The sequence below is a fragment of the Octopus bimaculoides genome, chromosome 25 (genome assembly GCF_001194135.2).
Source record: "Octopus bimaculoides isolate UCB-OBI-ISO-001 chromosome 25, ASM119413v2, whole genome shotgun sequence".
NCBI lineage: Eukaryota > Metazoa > Mollusca > Cephalopoda > Octopoda > Octopodidae > Octopus > Octopus bimaculoides.
The window spans coordinates 14,889,273-14,908,001 of NC_069005.1; the positions used below are offsets into that span (position 1 = coordinate 14,889,273).

Sequence of the window (18,729 nt, forward strand, 5' to 3'; positions counted from 1 at the left end):
AAGCAAGACAACCCCCAAAAGTTTTCGGCTATCTCACATAAACCAATCAAGATAAAATGTTTTAAAACAAAATATCTAAAATGAAAAATATGTCAAGACGTTTCTGTACATTGTTAATATTTTGTGTGGTTTCCCTTAGCTTGAATAATTGCTTCAATGCACCTGGGAAGAGATGTGTACAAATCTTTCACCATCTTAACACATATGAGATTGCATGGATTCTTCTGAAGAAAACCCTTAGTTCTGTCCACATTGCTTGATGATATTTAAATAGGGGCTCTGAGCTGGCCAATCTTTCAATACAGTAACACCTTTATCAGCCAGACTCTGTTGTGTTGCATGCAATCTGTGGCATGGAGTTCCATCATGCTGAAAAACCTCACCTTCATTCAAGTCTGGTGTTAAACTGTCCTTCAGCAACTGGATGTATTTGGCACTATTCAACTTACTGTCAATTTTTAACCAACTTCCTTGAACCATCACTTATGTATCCCCCAAAGCATCAGATTCTTACCTCCAAACTTCACTGTTATCATCATGTAATGTGGGTCGTTTCACTTTCCTGGAGTCTCTCTGACAAATTCTTGCTTATTAGAAAGTGAAACAACCCACATTACACAACGCAAACAGTGAAGTTTGCAGGTAAGAGTCTGATGCTTTGGGGATCCATAAAAAGTCGATGGTTCAAGAAAGTTGGTTAAAATTGACAGTAAGTTGAATAGTGCCAAATACATCCAGTTGCTGCAGGACAATTTGATACCAGACTTGGATGAAGTGAGATTTTTCTGCATGACAGAGCTCCATGCCACAGATTGGCTGATGAAGGTGTTACCGTATTGAAAGATTGGACAGAACTAAGGAGGAGAGTTTTCTTCAGAAGAATCCATGCAGTCTTGAAGAGTTGTGGGAGTTCAGCCAAAGAATGGCATCTCATACATGTTAAGATGGTGAAGGATCCCAGGCACATTGAAGCAATTATTCAAGCTAAGGGAAGCCACACAAAATATTAACAATGTACAGAAACTTCTTGAAATGAACATTATGTAATCAATTTTCATTATAGACATTTTTCTGTTCCATTTTTGGTGGCTGTGTCACATCTTCCCCTCATTCACAACCCCTACTACAAAATATAATAAGGCGTGGAAATGACTCCAGCGGTGCCAATATTTCATCTGTAAAAAATGCAATGCAAAACATTCACTCATAAGTTTGCAATTAGTAGAAATTTACAATAGTTTAAAGTGGCCGAAGACTTTTGCAAGGTACTGTGTGTGTGTGTGTGGGTGGGAGACGTATTTTTAGTAGTGCAAGTAACAGATTGGGTCTTTTCATTCTTGTTCTTTGCATTGCAATCTTTTTGTTTCTCTCTCCTACAGTAAGGCATTCTATGTTGGGGATATTTTAACTGGTTGCCTTTCCTCACATTAATCTCAACAGTGCTACCAGCACTCGGATGACTCAAAGGCAATGTTTATATATTCACATTGTTTTGAATTGTGCATTATATTGTAGATTTCAGACTTTGATGATGTGATTGTTTTGAATGGCCTTACCATGAAAGTGTGAGGCCAGATCTGGCCAGTTTAAACGTAGCTGGTTTAAATGTTAAAAGGTTAAAATGATAGTAATTCTAATTTCCAATACCAACAATTGTTTAGATGCTCCAACCAAAACACCAACTTGCAATGATTTCCCAGCTTACTTGATTGACATTTTCAGTTAATTTCAATTTTTCACAATCTATTATTTAACCTTTCCCACAAAATTATTCTGAAATGTTAAGATTTTCTATTTCATTTAGGTTAAGCAATGGTATATCAAATTCCAGTTTGCCACAGACAAAATATTTATTACTCTATCATCATTATCATCGTTTAACATCTGCTTTCCATGCTGGCATGGGTTGGACGGTTTGGTTGAGGGCGGGCAAAGTTTCTACAGCTGGATGCCCTTCCTAACACCAACCACTCTGAGAGTAAGTATATATATATATATATATATATATATATATATATATAAATACATTTTTATATATGACGTTGACCACTAACATGGACATTCAGTGTGCTAGAAATAGATCACATCTTGTGTCTAATAAGACCTAAATTGTTCTCAACATGAAATATAGCAGTATACCAAAACGTAAGCGGGCAAGACATTTAAAATCACCGAAAAGGAACATTATTAAACAGGTTCTGATGATTATGATTCCATTACAAATCAGGCTGAAGAGAAATAAACAGTCGATAAGATTGTTAAATTTTGAAACCGGTCCCTGTTTAATGTTCCTTTTCGGTGATTTTAAATGTCTTGCCCACTTACGTTTTGGTATCACGCTATATTTCATGTTGAGAACAATTTAGGTCTTATTAGACACAAGATGTGATCTATTTCTAGCACATTGAATGTCCACGTTAGTGGTCAACGTCATATATAAAAATGTACTTTAATCCCCTGAGATTGCAGATACTGTTTCTGAATCTCTTTGATTCTTTAAATGTGCTAGCGTCTTGGTAATTAATCGATATTAATTAATATATGATTTTTTGCCATATTTTTTAATTACATATATATATTTATATATATATGTATGTATATACTGAACCTGTTTTGAGGTGAAGACTTTGTAAGAAAGAAGTGCATGCATATAGGAACTTTTCAACCACAGGCAAAGTGGCCAATGCTGGTGGCACATGGAAAAACTCCTTTTGAGTGCTGGGCCTCATGGAAGCAAATATTGACCTTGGCATTATGTCATGCTTAAGAAGAAAACCCATCAAGCCAAGTAAAATAGCAGTCATGGCAGATACTGGTGTCACACAAATGGCACATAAAAGCACCCATTACACTATTGGAGTGGTTAGCATTAGGAAGGGCATCCAGCCATAGAAACGATGCCAAATCAGACTGGAGTCTGGTGCAGCTGGCCAGCCCTGCTCAAACTGTCCAACCCATGCCAGCATGGACAACAGACATTAAATGATGATGATGACAACAATGCTTATACATACACATATATATGCGTATGGATCTATATGTCTCTTTTTCTCTTTCCTTCTCTTTTATATGTATGTACACACACTGGGCTTCTTTTTTTTTTTTTTTATATTTCTAATATACAGAAGCTCAAAATGTGTTTATGTATACACATATGTATAGGTACTGGCATAGGCGTATGGTTAAGGAATTTGCTTTGTAACCATGTCATCTTGGGTTTAATCCCATTATGTGACACTTTGGGCAAGTGTCTTCTGCTATGGCCCTTGGCTAACCAAGCCTTAAGACTGAATTTGGTAAACAAAAGCTGAAAGAAGTCCTTTGTGTTTGTGTGTGTGGGTTAACTTCAGAAACTAGCTTTACAGGGTGCACACATGGCTGTGTGGTTAAGAAGCTTGTTTTGCAACTACATGGTTTCAGGTTCAGTCACAATGCATAGTACCCTAGGGCAAGTGTTGTCTTCTGTAGCCTAGGCCTCACCAATACTTTGCAAGTGAATGTGGTTGATGGAAACTGAAATCTTTGTGTCCCCATCTGCTTGACAACTGGGATTGTTTTTTTCTATGTCCCCATAAAATAGTTCAGCAAAAGACCAAACAGAATAAGTATAAGACTTAAGAAAAAACAAATACTGGGGATGATTTGTTTAATTAAACCCTTCAAAATGCTGCTCCAGTATGACTGAAACAAGCAAAACATATTCACAGCTGTAACAATTTGTAATTCTTCTTTTTTTTTTTTTTGTCCTTCTGTCTAGAAATCAAAGGAAATGACTACAACCTCCTTCAAACTTTGCTTTTCTGACTTGGCCATCAATGTTTTCCATTACATTTCAGACAGATTCAGTGCTGAGTTGTAGAAGTAGAAATATCCTTATAGCAAATGTTCTGCTCAATACCACAGATTTACTTGTCAGTTGCTTGATCTTAATCACTTGAGCATGGCCCTTAATTTATTGACAATATGTGCATCTCTGATGATGAGCATGAGTAGTTGGGGAGCATCATAGCCATGTATTAAATGGGATTGTTTGAGGTTTGAATAAATGAAACAAAAGCAAAGTTTGAAGGAAATAGTCATTTTCCATATTTTCTTGGGGTAAGCAAATAGAAAATAATAGTTGCTACCCAAAAAGTTGTGTTATACAGTGTAATTCGAAGTTTTCTATTTATTTGCCATCCACCACCAAGATCAGCTCTGATCAAAGTGTTCCACCTTTGACCATCTTGTCTTATTTTTATACAGTGTTTTTGAGACTACATCTGAGGAATTTCAACCATGTTTCGTGGTTTGCTACCACAACAGCTCCTTTATAGGATCCAGTTAGCTGAAGACATCGTCAGGAGGAACCACGTCCGGTTTCGGCCCCTACTCCTCTACCGTTTTGACGTGGCGGGGACCCTCATTTCGGAGGTGTCTTCAGCTCTGGTGTTGGGTGCATGTCTTCTTTCACTGTTTGTGACTGTTCTAATTCAACTGTGGAATGTCCCTCGCTATGGTTATTTTCCAGGAGGTTCTGGCCACACGTCTTACGGTTCATCAACCCGCGTTGTTGAATTACTTTCTTCCGACATACCTTCCCTCGGTGGATTAGGATCCAGTTAGCTGAAGACATCATCAGGAGGAACCACGTCCAGTTTCGGACTACACATTCTTTTAGTAATGTGTAGTCTAATTAAGAATTTGACTTATTTCTAGCAGATTTAGTAACCATATATATTTATATATATATATATATATATAGAGAGAGAGAGAGAGAGGTTCTTTTGTTGGTTTATAAGTTTTGTGTAGTGAGAGATAAGAGCCATGCTCAGAACTGATGCTAGGGTATTAAATACCTGGGGTCAGTTATAAAATGCATCATATCATGCATGTGTATACATCTCTCTTCCTCTGTTTTTAAAGAGAGCTTGGACATAGATATTGTCACCTGTATAGAAAATGGACGATTATACTAAGTATCTTTCCTCATTGTATTTCTCCTTTCTAGTTTACATAAAAGCAGCTAATTAATGCATATTAACAGGCACTCTATTACAAGTCAATCTGCTGTTAGATATTTTCCTTATTTTGTTCATACATCTTCACAGAGCCACATTGTAGTAAGTTACATTATCCTCAAAAATCTCATTTTCTGAAAGATCCCAAGAAACATGTTTTTAATTAGTTGGTTGACAATGGATTTGGGGTGGTTAGATAACCTATGGATATAGTGCAAGCTCTCAATTTAGTTTTTGAAATTGGTAATACAAGCCTGAGTTTAGGTCAAGTATAATATCCAATAAGTTTAATATTCTTTCCAAAAGATCGAGAGGTTTTGAAGAATTTATGGAGACTTGCAAAGAGCTTCCAAATCAAAAGTAGAATAATTTGTTACTGTTAAGACTACAGTCCTCGTTTACACCAGCATGTAAGCTGAGGAAATTCTGATTTAATTCACACACACACACACAAAAAATGCCTGATGCATTGGTAAGTTGAGCCAAATCAGATGAAACAATAGTAATATTGAAATTTTTTCACCTTGTCCAGAAGTTACAATGGAAGTGAATAATGTATTCCTAACAGGGTATGGTGAATATATTTATCAAAATTACATAAAAATATATCTTGAAATACTAAGGAGTAAATTTATTCAATAAAATTGCCATTGGCTTCAACCACGGCCTCTAGGCAACTTCAGAATCTTCTGCAACTCTTCTGGATGGTCTCCTTGTTTAAGTTGGTGAATGTTGCCATAATCCTTGCCTTCAGTTCATCTTTGGTGTTAGAAGGAGTTTTGTTGGTCTCGCTCAACTGCACCCCATACATAATAATCTGGGGAGTTAGGTGGCCAGATGTTAGGGGTGATGTGGTTGCAGAAATTGTCTGACAGTCATGACTGGGTTCTCCCGCTTGTGTAGCATGGTGAAGAGTCCTGTTGCCAGACAGACATAGGGTCTTCCAGCAGCCACCCTCTTGACCCAGGGCAGCATTACCTCCTCCTTGATGTAGGCCTTCATGTTAAGTCTGAGGAAAGATGGAGGCATGTCGCCATCACTAGTGATCACTCTAAACACCATGATGTTGGTTGGATGTTTGATTTTTATCACTCTCATTACATGTCCTCAGATTGACTCCCAAACACTCTGAAATGTTCATATTGGAACATCCAGTATGAATGCCAAGCAGTACAGCATGTCTTTTCCAAATTTCTGGCAGAGTGAATTGCATCATGGTGTGATTTTTCTAACAGACGGTGCCCAACTGACCCTACTATACTGTGTAGTCAACAAAAACAATGCGCATGAGCAAAATTAAAAACATAAAATGGCAACAATTTACCCATCACACCCTGTACATTTTTAGGCATGATGAAATTCTTTTTCTCTGTGCATCTATTTGTTTATCTGATATTTTATTGTACTTGTATACAAGTGTGTATATATACATACATACATATATATATAATCTCCTTATTTCTTTCAATTGGGTGACAGCCTACCAGTATCATCATCTCACCTTTCATCTGTCTTATCTTCCTTTTTTTTTATTATTTTTCTGCTTTCTTCTATATGGTTGACATGTTCTAAAAATCTGTTAAAAAACCCTGAAACCTGATATATATATATACAAAGTATGAGAACTTCATGTAACATCTGCTGTTTGGCTCAGTTTTTTTTTTTTTTTTCTTGCATCACTTTTTTTTTTCCTTTATAGGGATGATACTAATATATTCATCATATTTCTGTACAAACCTCATTCCCTGATGAAATGATGCATATATACACTGCATTAAAAAAAAAACATTAGTACATTCAGTGTTGAAAGGAACATAAGAACAAAGATATTGCAATATTGTTGTTCTTCAGGTGAGAGAAAAACTGGATAAAGAGGAATCACTTGTAATGTGCAAGAAGAGCAATGGCTGGTGTGGACATGTAAAACATATGGAAGGGCAACAGACTAAGAAATGTCAGGAGATTTATGAATGAGGATCCAATGAAAGAGAGAAGAGCTGAAGTGGTGAAAGCCGATATCAGGAAGCTGAGCCTCACAAGAAAGATGGCAAAGAAATAATGGAATGTTGTATTAGAGATGACTTGTTTGATCCTTGCATAGAAAAATAGATATGAAAATGATTATATAAGTTTATATTTCACATGCACACATATATTCTCCTTCTCATCATCATTGCTTAATGTCTGTTTTCCATGCTGGTATGGGTTGGACGGTTTGACCGGAACTAGCAAGTAGGGGAGCTGCATCAGGTTCCAGTCTGATTTGGCTTGGTTTCTACTGTTGGATGCCCTTCTTGACACCAGCCACTTTAGAATGTGCTGGGTATTTTTTTTACATAGTGCCAGCATGAGTGGGTTTATGTGGCACTAGCACAGGACTCTTGCAAGCTGATCCTTTCCAGCAGTGGGAAAAGTGTTAACACTTCTGCTGTGAAGAAGGACAGGTCTTCTTGAGCACAGCAAGATGCCAGATATCTCAGTCCTCTGTCATCAAATATGCACATCTTGAGGGCCTGAAAGCACTTTAGCCTACCCCAACAATTTCTATTCCTCTAGAAAGCCTCTAGGTAAGATCCACTTTGGAGTACTGCTCCTATGTTTGGGACATTACGCTTGTCACACGTAAAGGCACCTTGAACCATAATCCCCGAAATGCCACCTAACTAATGGCATGAAGTCACTCACCAACATGTTTCAACTCCCCTGCCATCAAGTCACTCACCAACATGCCTAAAACATCAAGCAAAGGCTATGAGTAGCGATCCTGATACACATCACAAAGAAATGACCAGACTAAGAAACAATCTACTATGCAACAACTACCCAGAAAACATACTATTCACTCCAATTCGGAAGAGGAGAGCGGATGAAACTTATAAACGGACTGCAGTCTGTCTCCCCTTTGTCAAAGGCCTTTTGAAAAAGATAGAAAAGACATGCAGTCCATATGACATCAGGACAGTATTCAGAAGTAATACAACACTTCGCAAGTAAAACCACCCACAGAAGAGAACATGACCAAAAGCTGCATGTACTCCATCCCATGCAGTTGTGGTAGGTTATACAAAGGCGAAACATGCTGCCCCCTTAAAATAAGGGTAGAGGAACACAGTAAAGCTGTGACATGAGGGGATATTGAAAAATTGGGTATAGCCGATCATGTATGGAAAAACGGAGACCAGCTCCCCCTGTGGGATGAAGTTAAAATAGACAGAACACCACTGGAAAATATGACAATTAAGAGGCAGCACATATACTAGGACACAACCTCCTAAGCAGATTTAGTGCAGATACAAATGTAATAGGGGAATTGTTATTAAGACAAGATAAAATATTAGGTTTATAAGCCCAAAAAGTCACTATAATTGTCTACAGGCATATAGCATAGTGGATAAGAGCATAGGTTACTAACCCTTGGATTCTGAGTTCAATCCAAGGCAGGGACTTGGGAAATAATATCAACAAAAAATAACATCAGTGAAAAAAATACCTTAGGAATGAGAACAGAGTACCCTATTAGTCAAATAATGGGGTGGGTTTGAAATTCTACCAGAACACCTGATGAAGGCTGGAGAATACATCAGCTGAAACGTGGTAACAACAAACAAGGTGAAATCTCCTATCCACCCATTGTAAATAATGTAAATACTCTACCTATCTTTCACACACATTCTCTCTCTCTCTTTCTTACTGCATTTCTCAACAACAGCAACCTATTTTTTTTAAAACAAACTTTAAGTTTATATTTCACACTCTCTCACTGAGTTTCTCTAAACAACAACAACCTGTCAATATAGAGAATGTTGCATTGTCTCTATGTTGAAAGACATACAGAAATGCACACATGCAACCAAAAGAATATCTATATTGTTATATAGCAAAAGTTGTTTTGAAGTGTGTGTTGTGTTGTGCTGAGAGACTTGCACTTAAAAATCCCTGCATTTTAAATCAAAATTTGTTAGTTACTAGGGTGACAACACTACTTATCTATCTTTCACATACACTATCTCACTGTATTTCTCTCTCAACAATAACTTTTTCTCCTCTTCTTCATGTATATCTTGTGAAAGACAGACAGATGGAAATCAACTTGCGTTTTATAATATAAGATCAGACCTTCTTTTATAATTTTATAGTCACCATATCAGTTAGTGTTAGTGAAATTAAAGTAAAATTGAATTGGTCATCTAGAACTGTTTTCAAGTCAGTTTAATGGAGATGGTGGTAATAGTGGAGAAGTGTAATGGTTGTATCTTCAGAGCCGGTTTAACTGGAATAAAATGATTTAGCAGCTAAAAAAATAAAACATTTTCATACAATGCTAACTTCAACAGAAAAGAACTACAAATAGTTAAGTAACAATGCATAATTAAGGGAAACTTCAACCGAAGGATCCTTCCCACGTTAACCTTCCCTAAAAACATATATGAAAAGATATAAACATTTTCATGTATCACCTTTGCCATCCTTGTAGATATAATTAGGGGAAAAAAGTTAAATAAGTTAGAGAGTCTTTAACCCTTTAGCATTTAAACTGGCCAGATTCAGCTTCTCACACATACCCTACAATGTCATTCTCAGAATAATCAATCACATGATTGACATTTCAAATCTACGAGATAATGCATAGTGGCCAGATCTGGCTTCTCACACCTACTCTACAATGTCATTCTAAAAATAATCAACCACATCAACGAAATCTGAAAGCTATGAGATTAATTCAAAAAGATTAATTCAAAATAATGTAAATATATAAGCATTACATTTGATAGAGTAATCTAGGAGCTAAAGGGTTAAGGAAGGTTATGAAATTGCTTTTTTTTTTTTTGTCATTTCTTTGAATTCATTACCAGATTGATGTAAACCAGTGATTCCCAACCTTTTTTTTTGCCTACAGAACCCCTTTGATTTGTTTCACTTGGGCAAACCCCCATAGCCATTGAACGATTAAAAAATCCCCAAAATTCTTTTATATTTTTATAAGTAGCTATTATTAGGAATTATATATATAAAAAAAAATTTCATATTTTGTGTATTGTAGAATAAGCAATTTTAACACAAAAATCTTATATGAGCCACATGAACCCCAGTTGGTGTTCACTGATGTAAACAATATAATTTAATTATCCAATAGACACCAGAAGCAGTATTAAATTAAAATAACCATCTATGTATCATACTCAATGCACATACACCAATGATAAGCCAGTTACTGCGGTGTTTGTCCTGAGATAATATCCATTGTGGATGTGATACATTCTTAAAGGGTGTTATCTTAGGATGAATACTGTAGTAATTGGTCCATCATAGTATAGAGCAGGGTCTAATCTAACCCTGAATGATGGAGACCACCATTGCAATATCTGCAACCACAGATCATTCTGAATTCCTATATTATATAACATGGCAAAACACTGAACCAAGAACACTGAGCAGCTGTGTCCTGTGAAACACTCATTTGTCAAACCAAGACAGTCCAATACAATACAATGATACATAGATGACTATTTTGTATGTAATTAATTAATTGATTATTAACTATAGTTAATTACATTCTTTAGAGGTTGATTTACATTTTATTTAAAATTTTGCAGTTGGAAATATTTTTTTCTTTTTGAAATTATTGTTTAGAAATAAAATCTTTTAAGAATTCATCAAGATTCTAGGAGGTATTGAAAGATGAAATTAACATACAACTTCCAAATATGGGTAATTCGCTAAATGTATGTCAATGCATGTGTTGAGGGGGTGAATGGAATGTGTGTGTGTGTGTGTGTAAGTATAAATATGCATCAACTTCCAGAACTGTGTGTATGTGCATGTCTATATACATGTAAATAATGTACATCACCATGAAAACCAGTGCTTTACAAATGTAGTGCCTTTGTAATATTAGTTCTGCATATCAGATTAGCCACTCTCTTGGTTGGACTGATCCCCATTAAGTGGATTGGTGATTGGCGCATTCAAAACCGATGAGCAAATAAGGATATAAAAATAGAAATAAACAAAATAAGCTTTTGGACCTGAAAGCTGGATGCTCTTTCTGTTACAAACAGAACCAACCTCTCTTAACCACTCTAACGAGCTAAAAGTTCATAAGTACATCCACATGCACTTATGTGAGTATTGCATGAATAGTATAGGAGCAGGTATGGGCTGTGTGGTTAAGAAGCTCACTTTGCAACCATGTGGTGTCAAGTTCAGTCCCACTGCATGGTACCTTCTACTATAGCTGTGGACCAACAAATGTCTTGTGAGTGAATTTGGTTGACAGAAACTGTGTGGAAGTCTATTGTGTGTGTGTGTGTGTGTGTGTGTGTGTGTGTGTGTGTGTGTACATATATAAATGTAATAAAATGAATGGTTTACATTTGGTAGCTTACGGGTAAAGCACGGTCACTTTCATGGTGTTTGTTATGTATATGATAAATGAAAGATGGCATATAAGAATTTATTATTAATCACAATAACTGTTTCGATACATCCATCTAGCATTGATCCCTCATGGGTGGGACACTTAACAACTGGTTCAGGAGCATTTGACAGTCGCAGATGTGTCTCAGCAGGTGATAAGCCTCTCTCCTGTTATTATTGTTTTGTCTCTTTCCCATCACAACTCCTTTATAATGATGGGAGGATGGCATTAGATTTGTCTGTATTCACATTCTCCCTGCCATCACCCTTCTTTATTGCTAGTTACTCTGTCTTTCTCTCTGCCATTACCCCACCATCAACACTGGGCAGGAGACATTTTGATACTGCTGACCAGTGCCATCTTAAGGCACAGGCTCACTGGGCAGTTGCCCAATCTGTGGATCTTGTGGTTTGCTGTCAGTAAATACAATAGAACCTAGAGTAATGATTTGTCTAGGGGACTATAACAGCTCAGCTGTCAGATGTTCTTGTTTCTCTAGGTCTTTCTCCTTCCTCTCTTTTTATGTGTGTGAGCATATTTCTGTCAAAGTATATGAGGACAGGAGAAAGCATTTACGTCAATTGTGTTCAGTTAATAAATTGCAATTTCTCTCTCCCCCACTCTTCCTATCTGTATGTGTTTATTTCTGTATGTATGTGCATGTTTGTGTATGTGCAATTGCCTCGAACACCAAAAAGTACCATCAACAAAACAATTGGACACAGTTATCCAGTCAGCCATACCCATCCATCTCATTCTGTCCCCACTGCTGCCACTCATTACACTGTGTAACAAAATTAAAAATCTTTTAAATCTTTGTTCAGTAAGTGTTATTTCCTATTTGCTTCCGTCTAGAAATGAAAGGAAATCACTACTATTCCCTTCAAACTCTGCTTTTGTGTCCTGGACATAAATGTTTTGAAGCTGACCAATTTTCCATTACATTTCAGACAGATTCAGCATTGAGTTGCTGAAGCAGAAATATCATTATAACAAATATTCTGCTCAATACCACAGATCTGCCTGTCAGTTGTTGGATCTTAACCACTTGAGCATGTCCCTTAGTGGCTGACAATATGTGCATCTCTGATGATGAGCAGGACTAATCGGGGGGGGGGGGGCGGCTTCATAACCATATGTTAAGAGGAATTGTTTGGGGTTTGAATAAATGTAAGAAATGCAAAGTTTGAAGGAAATATTAGCCATTTTTCATACTGTCTTAGGGCTAAGCAAATAGGAAATAACAGTTGCTACCCAAGGACAAAAATCATATTAGACATTGTGATTAACATCCATCCTTTTCTCTCGTTATTGCTATCTATCACATTCTCATTCCTTCTCTCTCACCACAACTTCCTCTTTTATCACTCGTTTATCATCATTTTCCTTCCATCACTCTGCTAATCTTCTCTTCAATTCAGTCTCATCAACAACAGGCGTGTAGCTTTATATCCACCATGACTACTGCTGTCACCACCACTTCTCTCATTATATACTACTGTCTCACCCTCTTCCTTCTATCATTCCATTCACCCTGAGTTGTATTGCAGTGAATGAATGCATGGGAATATCATAAGATTGAGAGGACTTTCTAGCCGTAACTGGAACTCCATCAGCTATGACAGCAACAGTTCCAGTTGATCTGATCAATAAAACAGCCTGCGTGCGAAATTAACATGTAAGTGGCTGAGCACTCCACAGACACACATACTCTTAACGTAGTTCTCAGGCAGATTCAGTGTGACACTGAATGTGACAAGGCTGGCTCTTTGAATTACAGGTACAACTCATTGTTTGCCAGCTGGAGCAACATGAAATAAAGTGTCTTGATCAAGAACAACAATGCATCATCAGGATTCAAATTCATGACCATAAGCCTAATACCCTCACCACATGCTTCTAGTCTTTCCCAGTAGAAGACAACCCCTCTAGTACATTCCATACCCAGTACATTCTGCAAAGCAGATGGTGCTAAAAAGAGCATCAAGCTGTAGAAACCACAGCAAAAATAGAATGAGATAGGGCCAACCTGACTAGGAAAGGAGTAACTTTGAGTCACTGTGACCCAGGTCAGTTTTTATTCATTCAGCCCACACCAGCAATGAAAAGAGGACGAAAATTGATAATGATGATGGTACTCTGAGTGTGTGTGTGTGTGTGTGTGTGAATATGTACATATATGGATTAAAAAAAAAACTAAAAAATTCTTTTAAAAACTGCCTGACATCCCTGACAATAATGTACAGCAACATTTATTTATTGACAAAAGCCTCATACAAAAACTCTTTTACATCAGACACATTTTACATGGTGCTGTAAAATGATGGATTTTGGGAATATTGACGACTTTCAAGTTTAGATAATGGATGTGTCTTGCCTTGCAGCTTACGGACTTTACGACTTTCCTGTAAGGCACTCGGACTCAACGTGGGAATTCTCCATCCAGCAGAAGTGGAAGAAGAGGAGGAGGAGGAGGACAAAGGAAATGCACAAGAGACGGAGGAAGTGGAAGTTACAGTGGATGTAGGTGATGATATTGCTGTTGTTGTTGTTATTGTTGCTGCCGCCGCTGCTGCTGCTGCTGTGGTGGTGGTGGTGGTGGTGGTGGTGATGGTTGTTTGCAATGGTGATGTAGAGGGAGCGATGTGTGTTAATGAAGATGAAGGATCCCCCAGATTTGGTTGACTGCCACAGCTGCTGGCATCAACAGGCTTAGCACCACTTAGCACATTGGCAATTGGCAAGTTTTTCTCAGAAGCTGCAGATAAATCTGAAATGGCAGTTGGTGCAGCAGAAGAAGATGAAGAAGAAAGCAATTGGTTCCTTGTGCTAACGGTAGCACTATGAGGCAACGGAAGACCTACAGGCTGTGTTGAAGAGTTACATTTAACAGTGGATTCACTTTCACTTTGAGATGATTGGAACTGACTTCCTCTGCCAGCTGTACAATGTGAACTCATTGCTGTTGTTACTGGCTCAAAAGGCTCCACTGCAGCCTTATCTGTTTCTGATTTATGCTGTATAGCAGTGCTACCAGCAGGTTCACTGGTTAAGTTGGAATCAAACTTCCCAATCAGATCACGAACGATCTTGTTCCCTTTACCTGAGCCGTCTGCTGTAACATCGGATAAAGTTGATTCGTCTAAACTTTTAGTTTTTAAAAACTGGTTTTTTTCAAGTTCAGCAGTTCGTTCCGGAATGGTTAAATTAATATCTAATGTTGAAGTACAGATGTTTTCAGACAGCTGAGCTTCTCTTGCAAATACTGCAACATTGCTACTTATTTGCTGTTGTTCGGTCGCTAGCGTTTTTACAGACGAAGTTTGGGGAAGAGGTGTGGTATCCAAATTGCTGGACGGAAAACTAGCTTGTCTTGTAATAGTAGAGGCATCATTTTCAGAGTGTTTGGGCTGAAGCTCCTCAGTTTGTTTCTCAGTTTCTTTGCTAAATTTAGATAAGGATTCAGTGAAAAGTGAAGAGGTTTTTGTTGAATGAGGTAATGCTGTATCGACACTTTCGGCATTTGTTTGCGGTTTCTTTGGAAGTTCTTGCGATTCTCTGTTTATCAGAATTTTTGGAGATACTTTATGCTGCTTAGATAAAGGTGATTTGCCTTCCTCTGATTCCACTTTAGTTTTATTGCCAGAAAAGGACTGCAAATGGGCTACAGAGACAGATGGAGTTGAGGAGGTGGCTGAATTGTAAGTAGTGTCTTCAACTGAAGCAGTCTTTCCTATCAAGTTCAATGTTTCAGTTCTCACAGCTGGGGCACTGCATGGAACACTGCTATTTGTAACAGTCACTCCTTGTTGTGTACCAATTACATGAGAATCTGCAGTTTGGTCTATTCTCTGTGGAACTACCAGCAACCTGTCTTGGCATGGCAAGTCATCATCTTCTTTGCCTAAAGTCTCAAAGTCTAGAAAAGAAAAAGAAAAAAGAATTTTTAATTTTCTGGGTGTTGTGTTGTGTTAAAAATAGAATATAATATACCCAGGATATAATTTATAGTTTTGTAACCTTATTCTCTAGATAAGAGTGGAGATACATGGCTTTCTTTCTCCAGATGTATATCTGATAATATTAAAGTCAATGAACCAGGCTACAGTAATCACATCTATTCAAAACAAGAGTTCATGCACAGATATGTGTTTTCACATGACATTGTCAGCGTACCAGGGAGGACATACCAAGACATTGTCCTAAGGAAGTTGTATTAAAATAGTCAATGTTATAGGGAAGCTATGTTATGACAATGTCAGAAAGTTCTAAAGTGACTGTGCTATGACATTGACAAATGTTTTTAAAATTCTACGAGACGATGCTGAAAAGTTCCTGGCTTTGGGTAAAAGAAAATACAGGAGGATCAGTTTAATTATGATTTTATTGAACATATTCCCCTCTCAGATTCACACACTTATTGCAGTGGTCCTTCAGTTTTTCTAAGCCCTGTAAACTTGAAAGTTTGGGCATCCAACCAGGCCTCATATGATACCCTTAAAACCAGGAACTTTTCAGCATCCCCTCGTAAATTGGAATGATTTTGTAAATGTCTTCCTCTAACAGGAGTGAAACTTAGTCAGAATTCTGGTTTAAGCATCCCATATAACCCCTCACAACTTTTTCATTTTTTGAAATTTTCAGGAAAATTTTGTGAATTTCTGTCCTAAACACAGGAATTCATACAATTATGGAAAAAAAAATCTGTTGTTTTTAGCACATCTCATGACACCTGATACTTATCTCATTTCGCTGTTACTCTGACATGAATTGATCTTTTTCAATATTTTTCTCCCCATAAACACATTTAATGGATTGATGATATACCCAAAAGTGCTTCATTGCTGGGATTTAAGCAAAAAAATTCAGACTGTATAAAAAAAAAAGTCGAAAAAGAGTGGAACTTTTAGGATTTCTAAGGGGGGAGGAGGGGTTTTAAAGGTTGAAAAAATTTTTTTTTATATAATTGTATGAATTCCCATGTAGAGAACAGAAATTTGCAAAAATTTTCTGAAAATCTCCCACAATAAAAAAGTTATAAAGGGTTAGGCTTAGACCAGAATTCTGCTGAAACTTGAAATGTTATAGAAGAAAATACGAGTTGTGAGACTAAATTTTAATTTGTGATACACAAATGAAAAGAAATGAACCTCAAATCTTAAATAGTGTGGCTGTGTGGTAAAAAGTTTGCTTCCCAACCACATATTTCTGGGTTCAGTCTTAGGCAAGTGTCTTCTACTATAGCCTTAGGCCAACCAAAGCTTTGTGAGTGGATTTGGTAAACAGAAACTGAAAGAAACTCATTATGTCTGTGTGTGTGTATCATCATCTTCCATGCATGCTTGCGTAGGACAGTTGACAGGGATTTTACGGCTGGATGCCCTTCCTAATACCAACCACTCAGCAGAGTGGACTCAGTGCTTTTTACATGGCACCAGCAGAAGCAAGGTTAATTTTGGCATGATTTTTACAGCTGGAGGGAGAGAGAGACAGAAATAGGTGTCTTGCTATAACAGAAGGGGCATTAGAGGAGGTGATCCAGTATCAGATGATGAAAGGTTAGAGTGTAACAGATAAAGAGAGAGGCAGAAATAGGTGTCTTGTTATAGAGGAAGTACATGTTTACCCCGTGAGAGAGAGGGAGAGAGAGGTATAAGAAAGAGGCTAGAAACAAGTGTGCTTATGTAAAGGAGATACTTGGTTACCAAGTTAGAGGAAAAACAAGAGAAGGAAAGAGAGAGTAGGAAACAGCAAAAGTGGAAGAGAGAGAGAGAGAGCAGAAGAGAGATGGTTAGGGTTAGGGGATACTCACAAGTAACAAGGATCTGAGTATAGAACCTGGGTAGAAAAATAGGGTGTGGGTGGTGGGAGTAGCAGCGATACGCGAGCAGGGCTGTGACACATAAAAGGCACCTTTGCTGATGACATGTAAAAGACACCCATTACACTCTTGGAGTAGTTGGCATTAGGAAGGGCATCCGGCCATAGAAATCATGCCAAAACAGACTAGACCCTGGCTCCAAGCTCTCTGGCTTACCAGTTCCAGTCAAATCATCCAACCCATGCCAGCATGGAAAACAGATGTTAAATGATGACGACGATATATGTGTGTGTGTGTGTGTGTCTTTGTGTCTGTCCACCTTCCACCACTTGACAGCCAGTGTTGGTGTGTTTATGTCCCTATAACTTAGTAGTTCAGCAAAAGAACTGATAGAATAAGTATGAGGCCTAAAAAATGAAAATACATATTGGCATCAATTAATTCAACTAAAAATTCATCAAGGCGATGCCCCAGCATTGGCGATTGACAAGTCCCTTAACCCCTTGGGGGCTGGGGGGCTGCAGCCATGCAGCGTATCTAGGGTGAGAAAGCCTGGTGAAGCCCATCTGTCTCCAAGATAAACTCATTCCTACAGCTGAGAGGACTGGAGCTACAAGAAGTGTTTTGCTCAAGAACACAACAGATTGCCCAGTCCAACACCTTAACCACTAAGCAATGTGCCTCCATGCATAGCCACAGTCTAATGACTGAAACAAGTAAAATGTAAATGAAAGCCGTTTCTAAGGTGCAAAGCTGGTAGAATCGTTAGAGCATTGGAATATATGCATTGCCATTTTCCATCCAGCTCTTTATGCTCTGGCTTCAAATTCCACCAGATCAACTCCGCACTTCTCCCAAGATTCCTAGCCTTGTATCTTAGAATACAAACCTTGCAGGCAAGGCTGTGTGGTAAGAAGCCTGTCATATATATAGGCACAGACTTGGCTGTATGCTGTGTGATAAGAAACTTGCTTATCAACCACATAGTTCTGAGTTCAGTCCCACTGGATGGCATCTTCTATTATAGTCTTGAGCTGACTAAAGCCTTGTGAGTGAATTTGTTAGATGAAAACTGAAAGAATCCTGTCATATATATATATATATATATATATATATATATATATATTGGTTTTGACAGCCAAAAATGTGAGAATTTTCTCCTGAAGAAAAGGTCATTACCTTTTATTATACATTAATTTAATCCATATATTTATCTTCACTTCTCTTGTGGTATCCTTTTAGGTTTTATCATCTTCTATTCATATACATGTGCATATTTTATACTATTGGGTTTTACCATTGGTGGTCCTGATGTTTTAATACATAGTTCTGTTCTATTTATGATAATATGGGAATGTTATAAAGTTGCTTTGACCAATTGGAATGTTTATTCATTATACCTTTCAATTTATATATATGCATATATATATATAAATGTATATATGTATATATATATATATATATATATATATATATATATATATATATAT

The 18,729-nt window shown here is 37.4% G+C and overlaps 1 protein-coding gene across 2 annotated transcripts in view; it reads right to left on the reverse strand.

Annotated features, from left to right (window-relative positions):
• Positions 1 to 13,622: 13,622 nt before the first annotated feature.
• Positions 13,623 to 18,729, reverse strand: part of LOC106871258 (serine-rich adhesin for platelets) — a 179,279-nt gene continuing 174,172 nt past the window's right edge. For both annotated transcript variants that reach the window (XM_052976698.1, XM_052976699.1), the window contains one exon: positions 13,623 to 15,337. In XM_052976698.1, the coding sequence (XP_052832658.1) occupies positions 13,722 to 15,337 (1,616 nt within the window). In that variant the 3' untranslated portion in view covers positions 13,623 to 13,721. The remainder of the gene's footprint in view (positions 15,338 to 18,729) is intronic.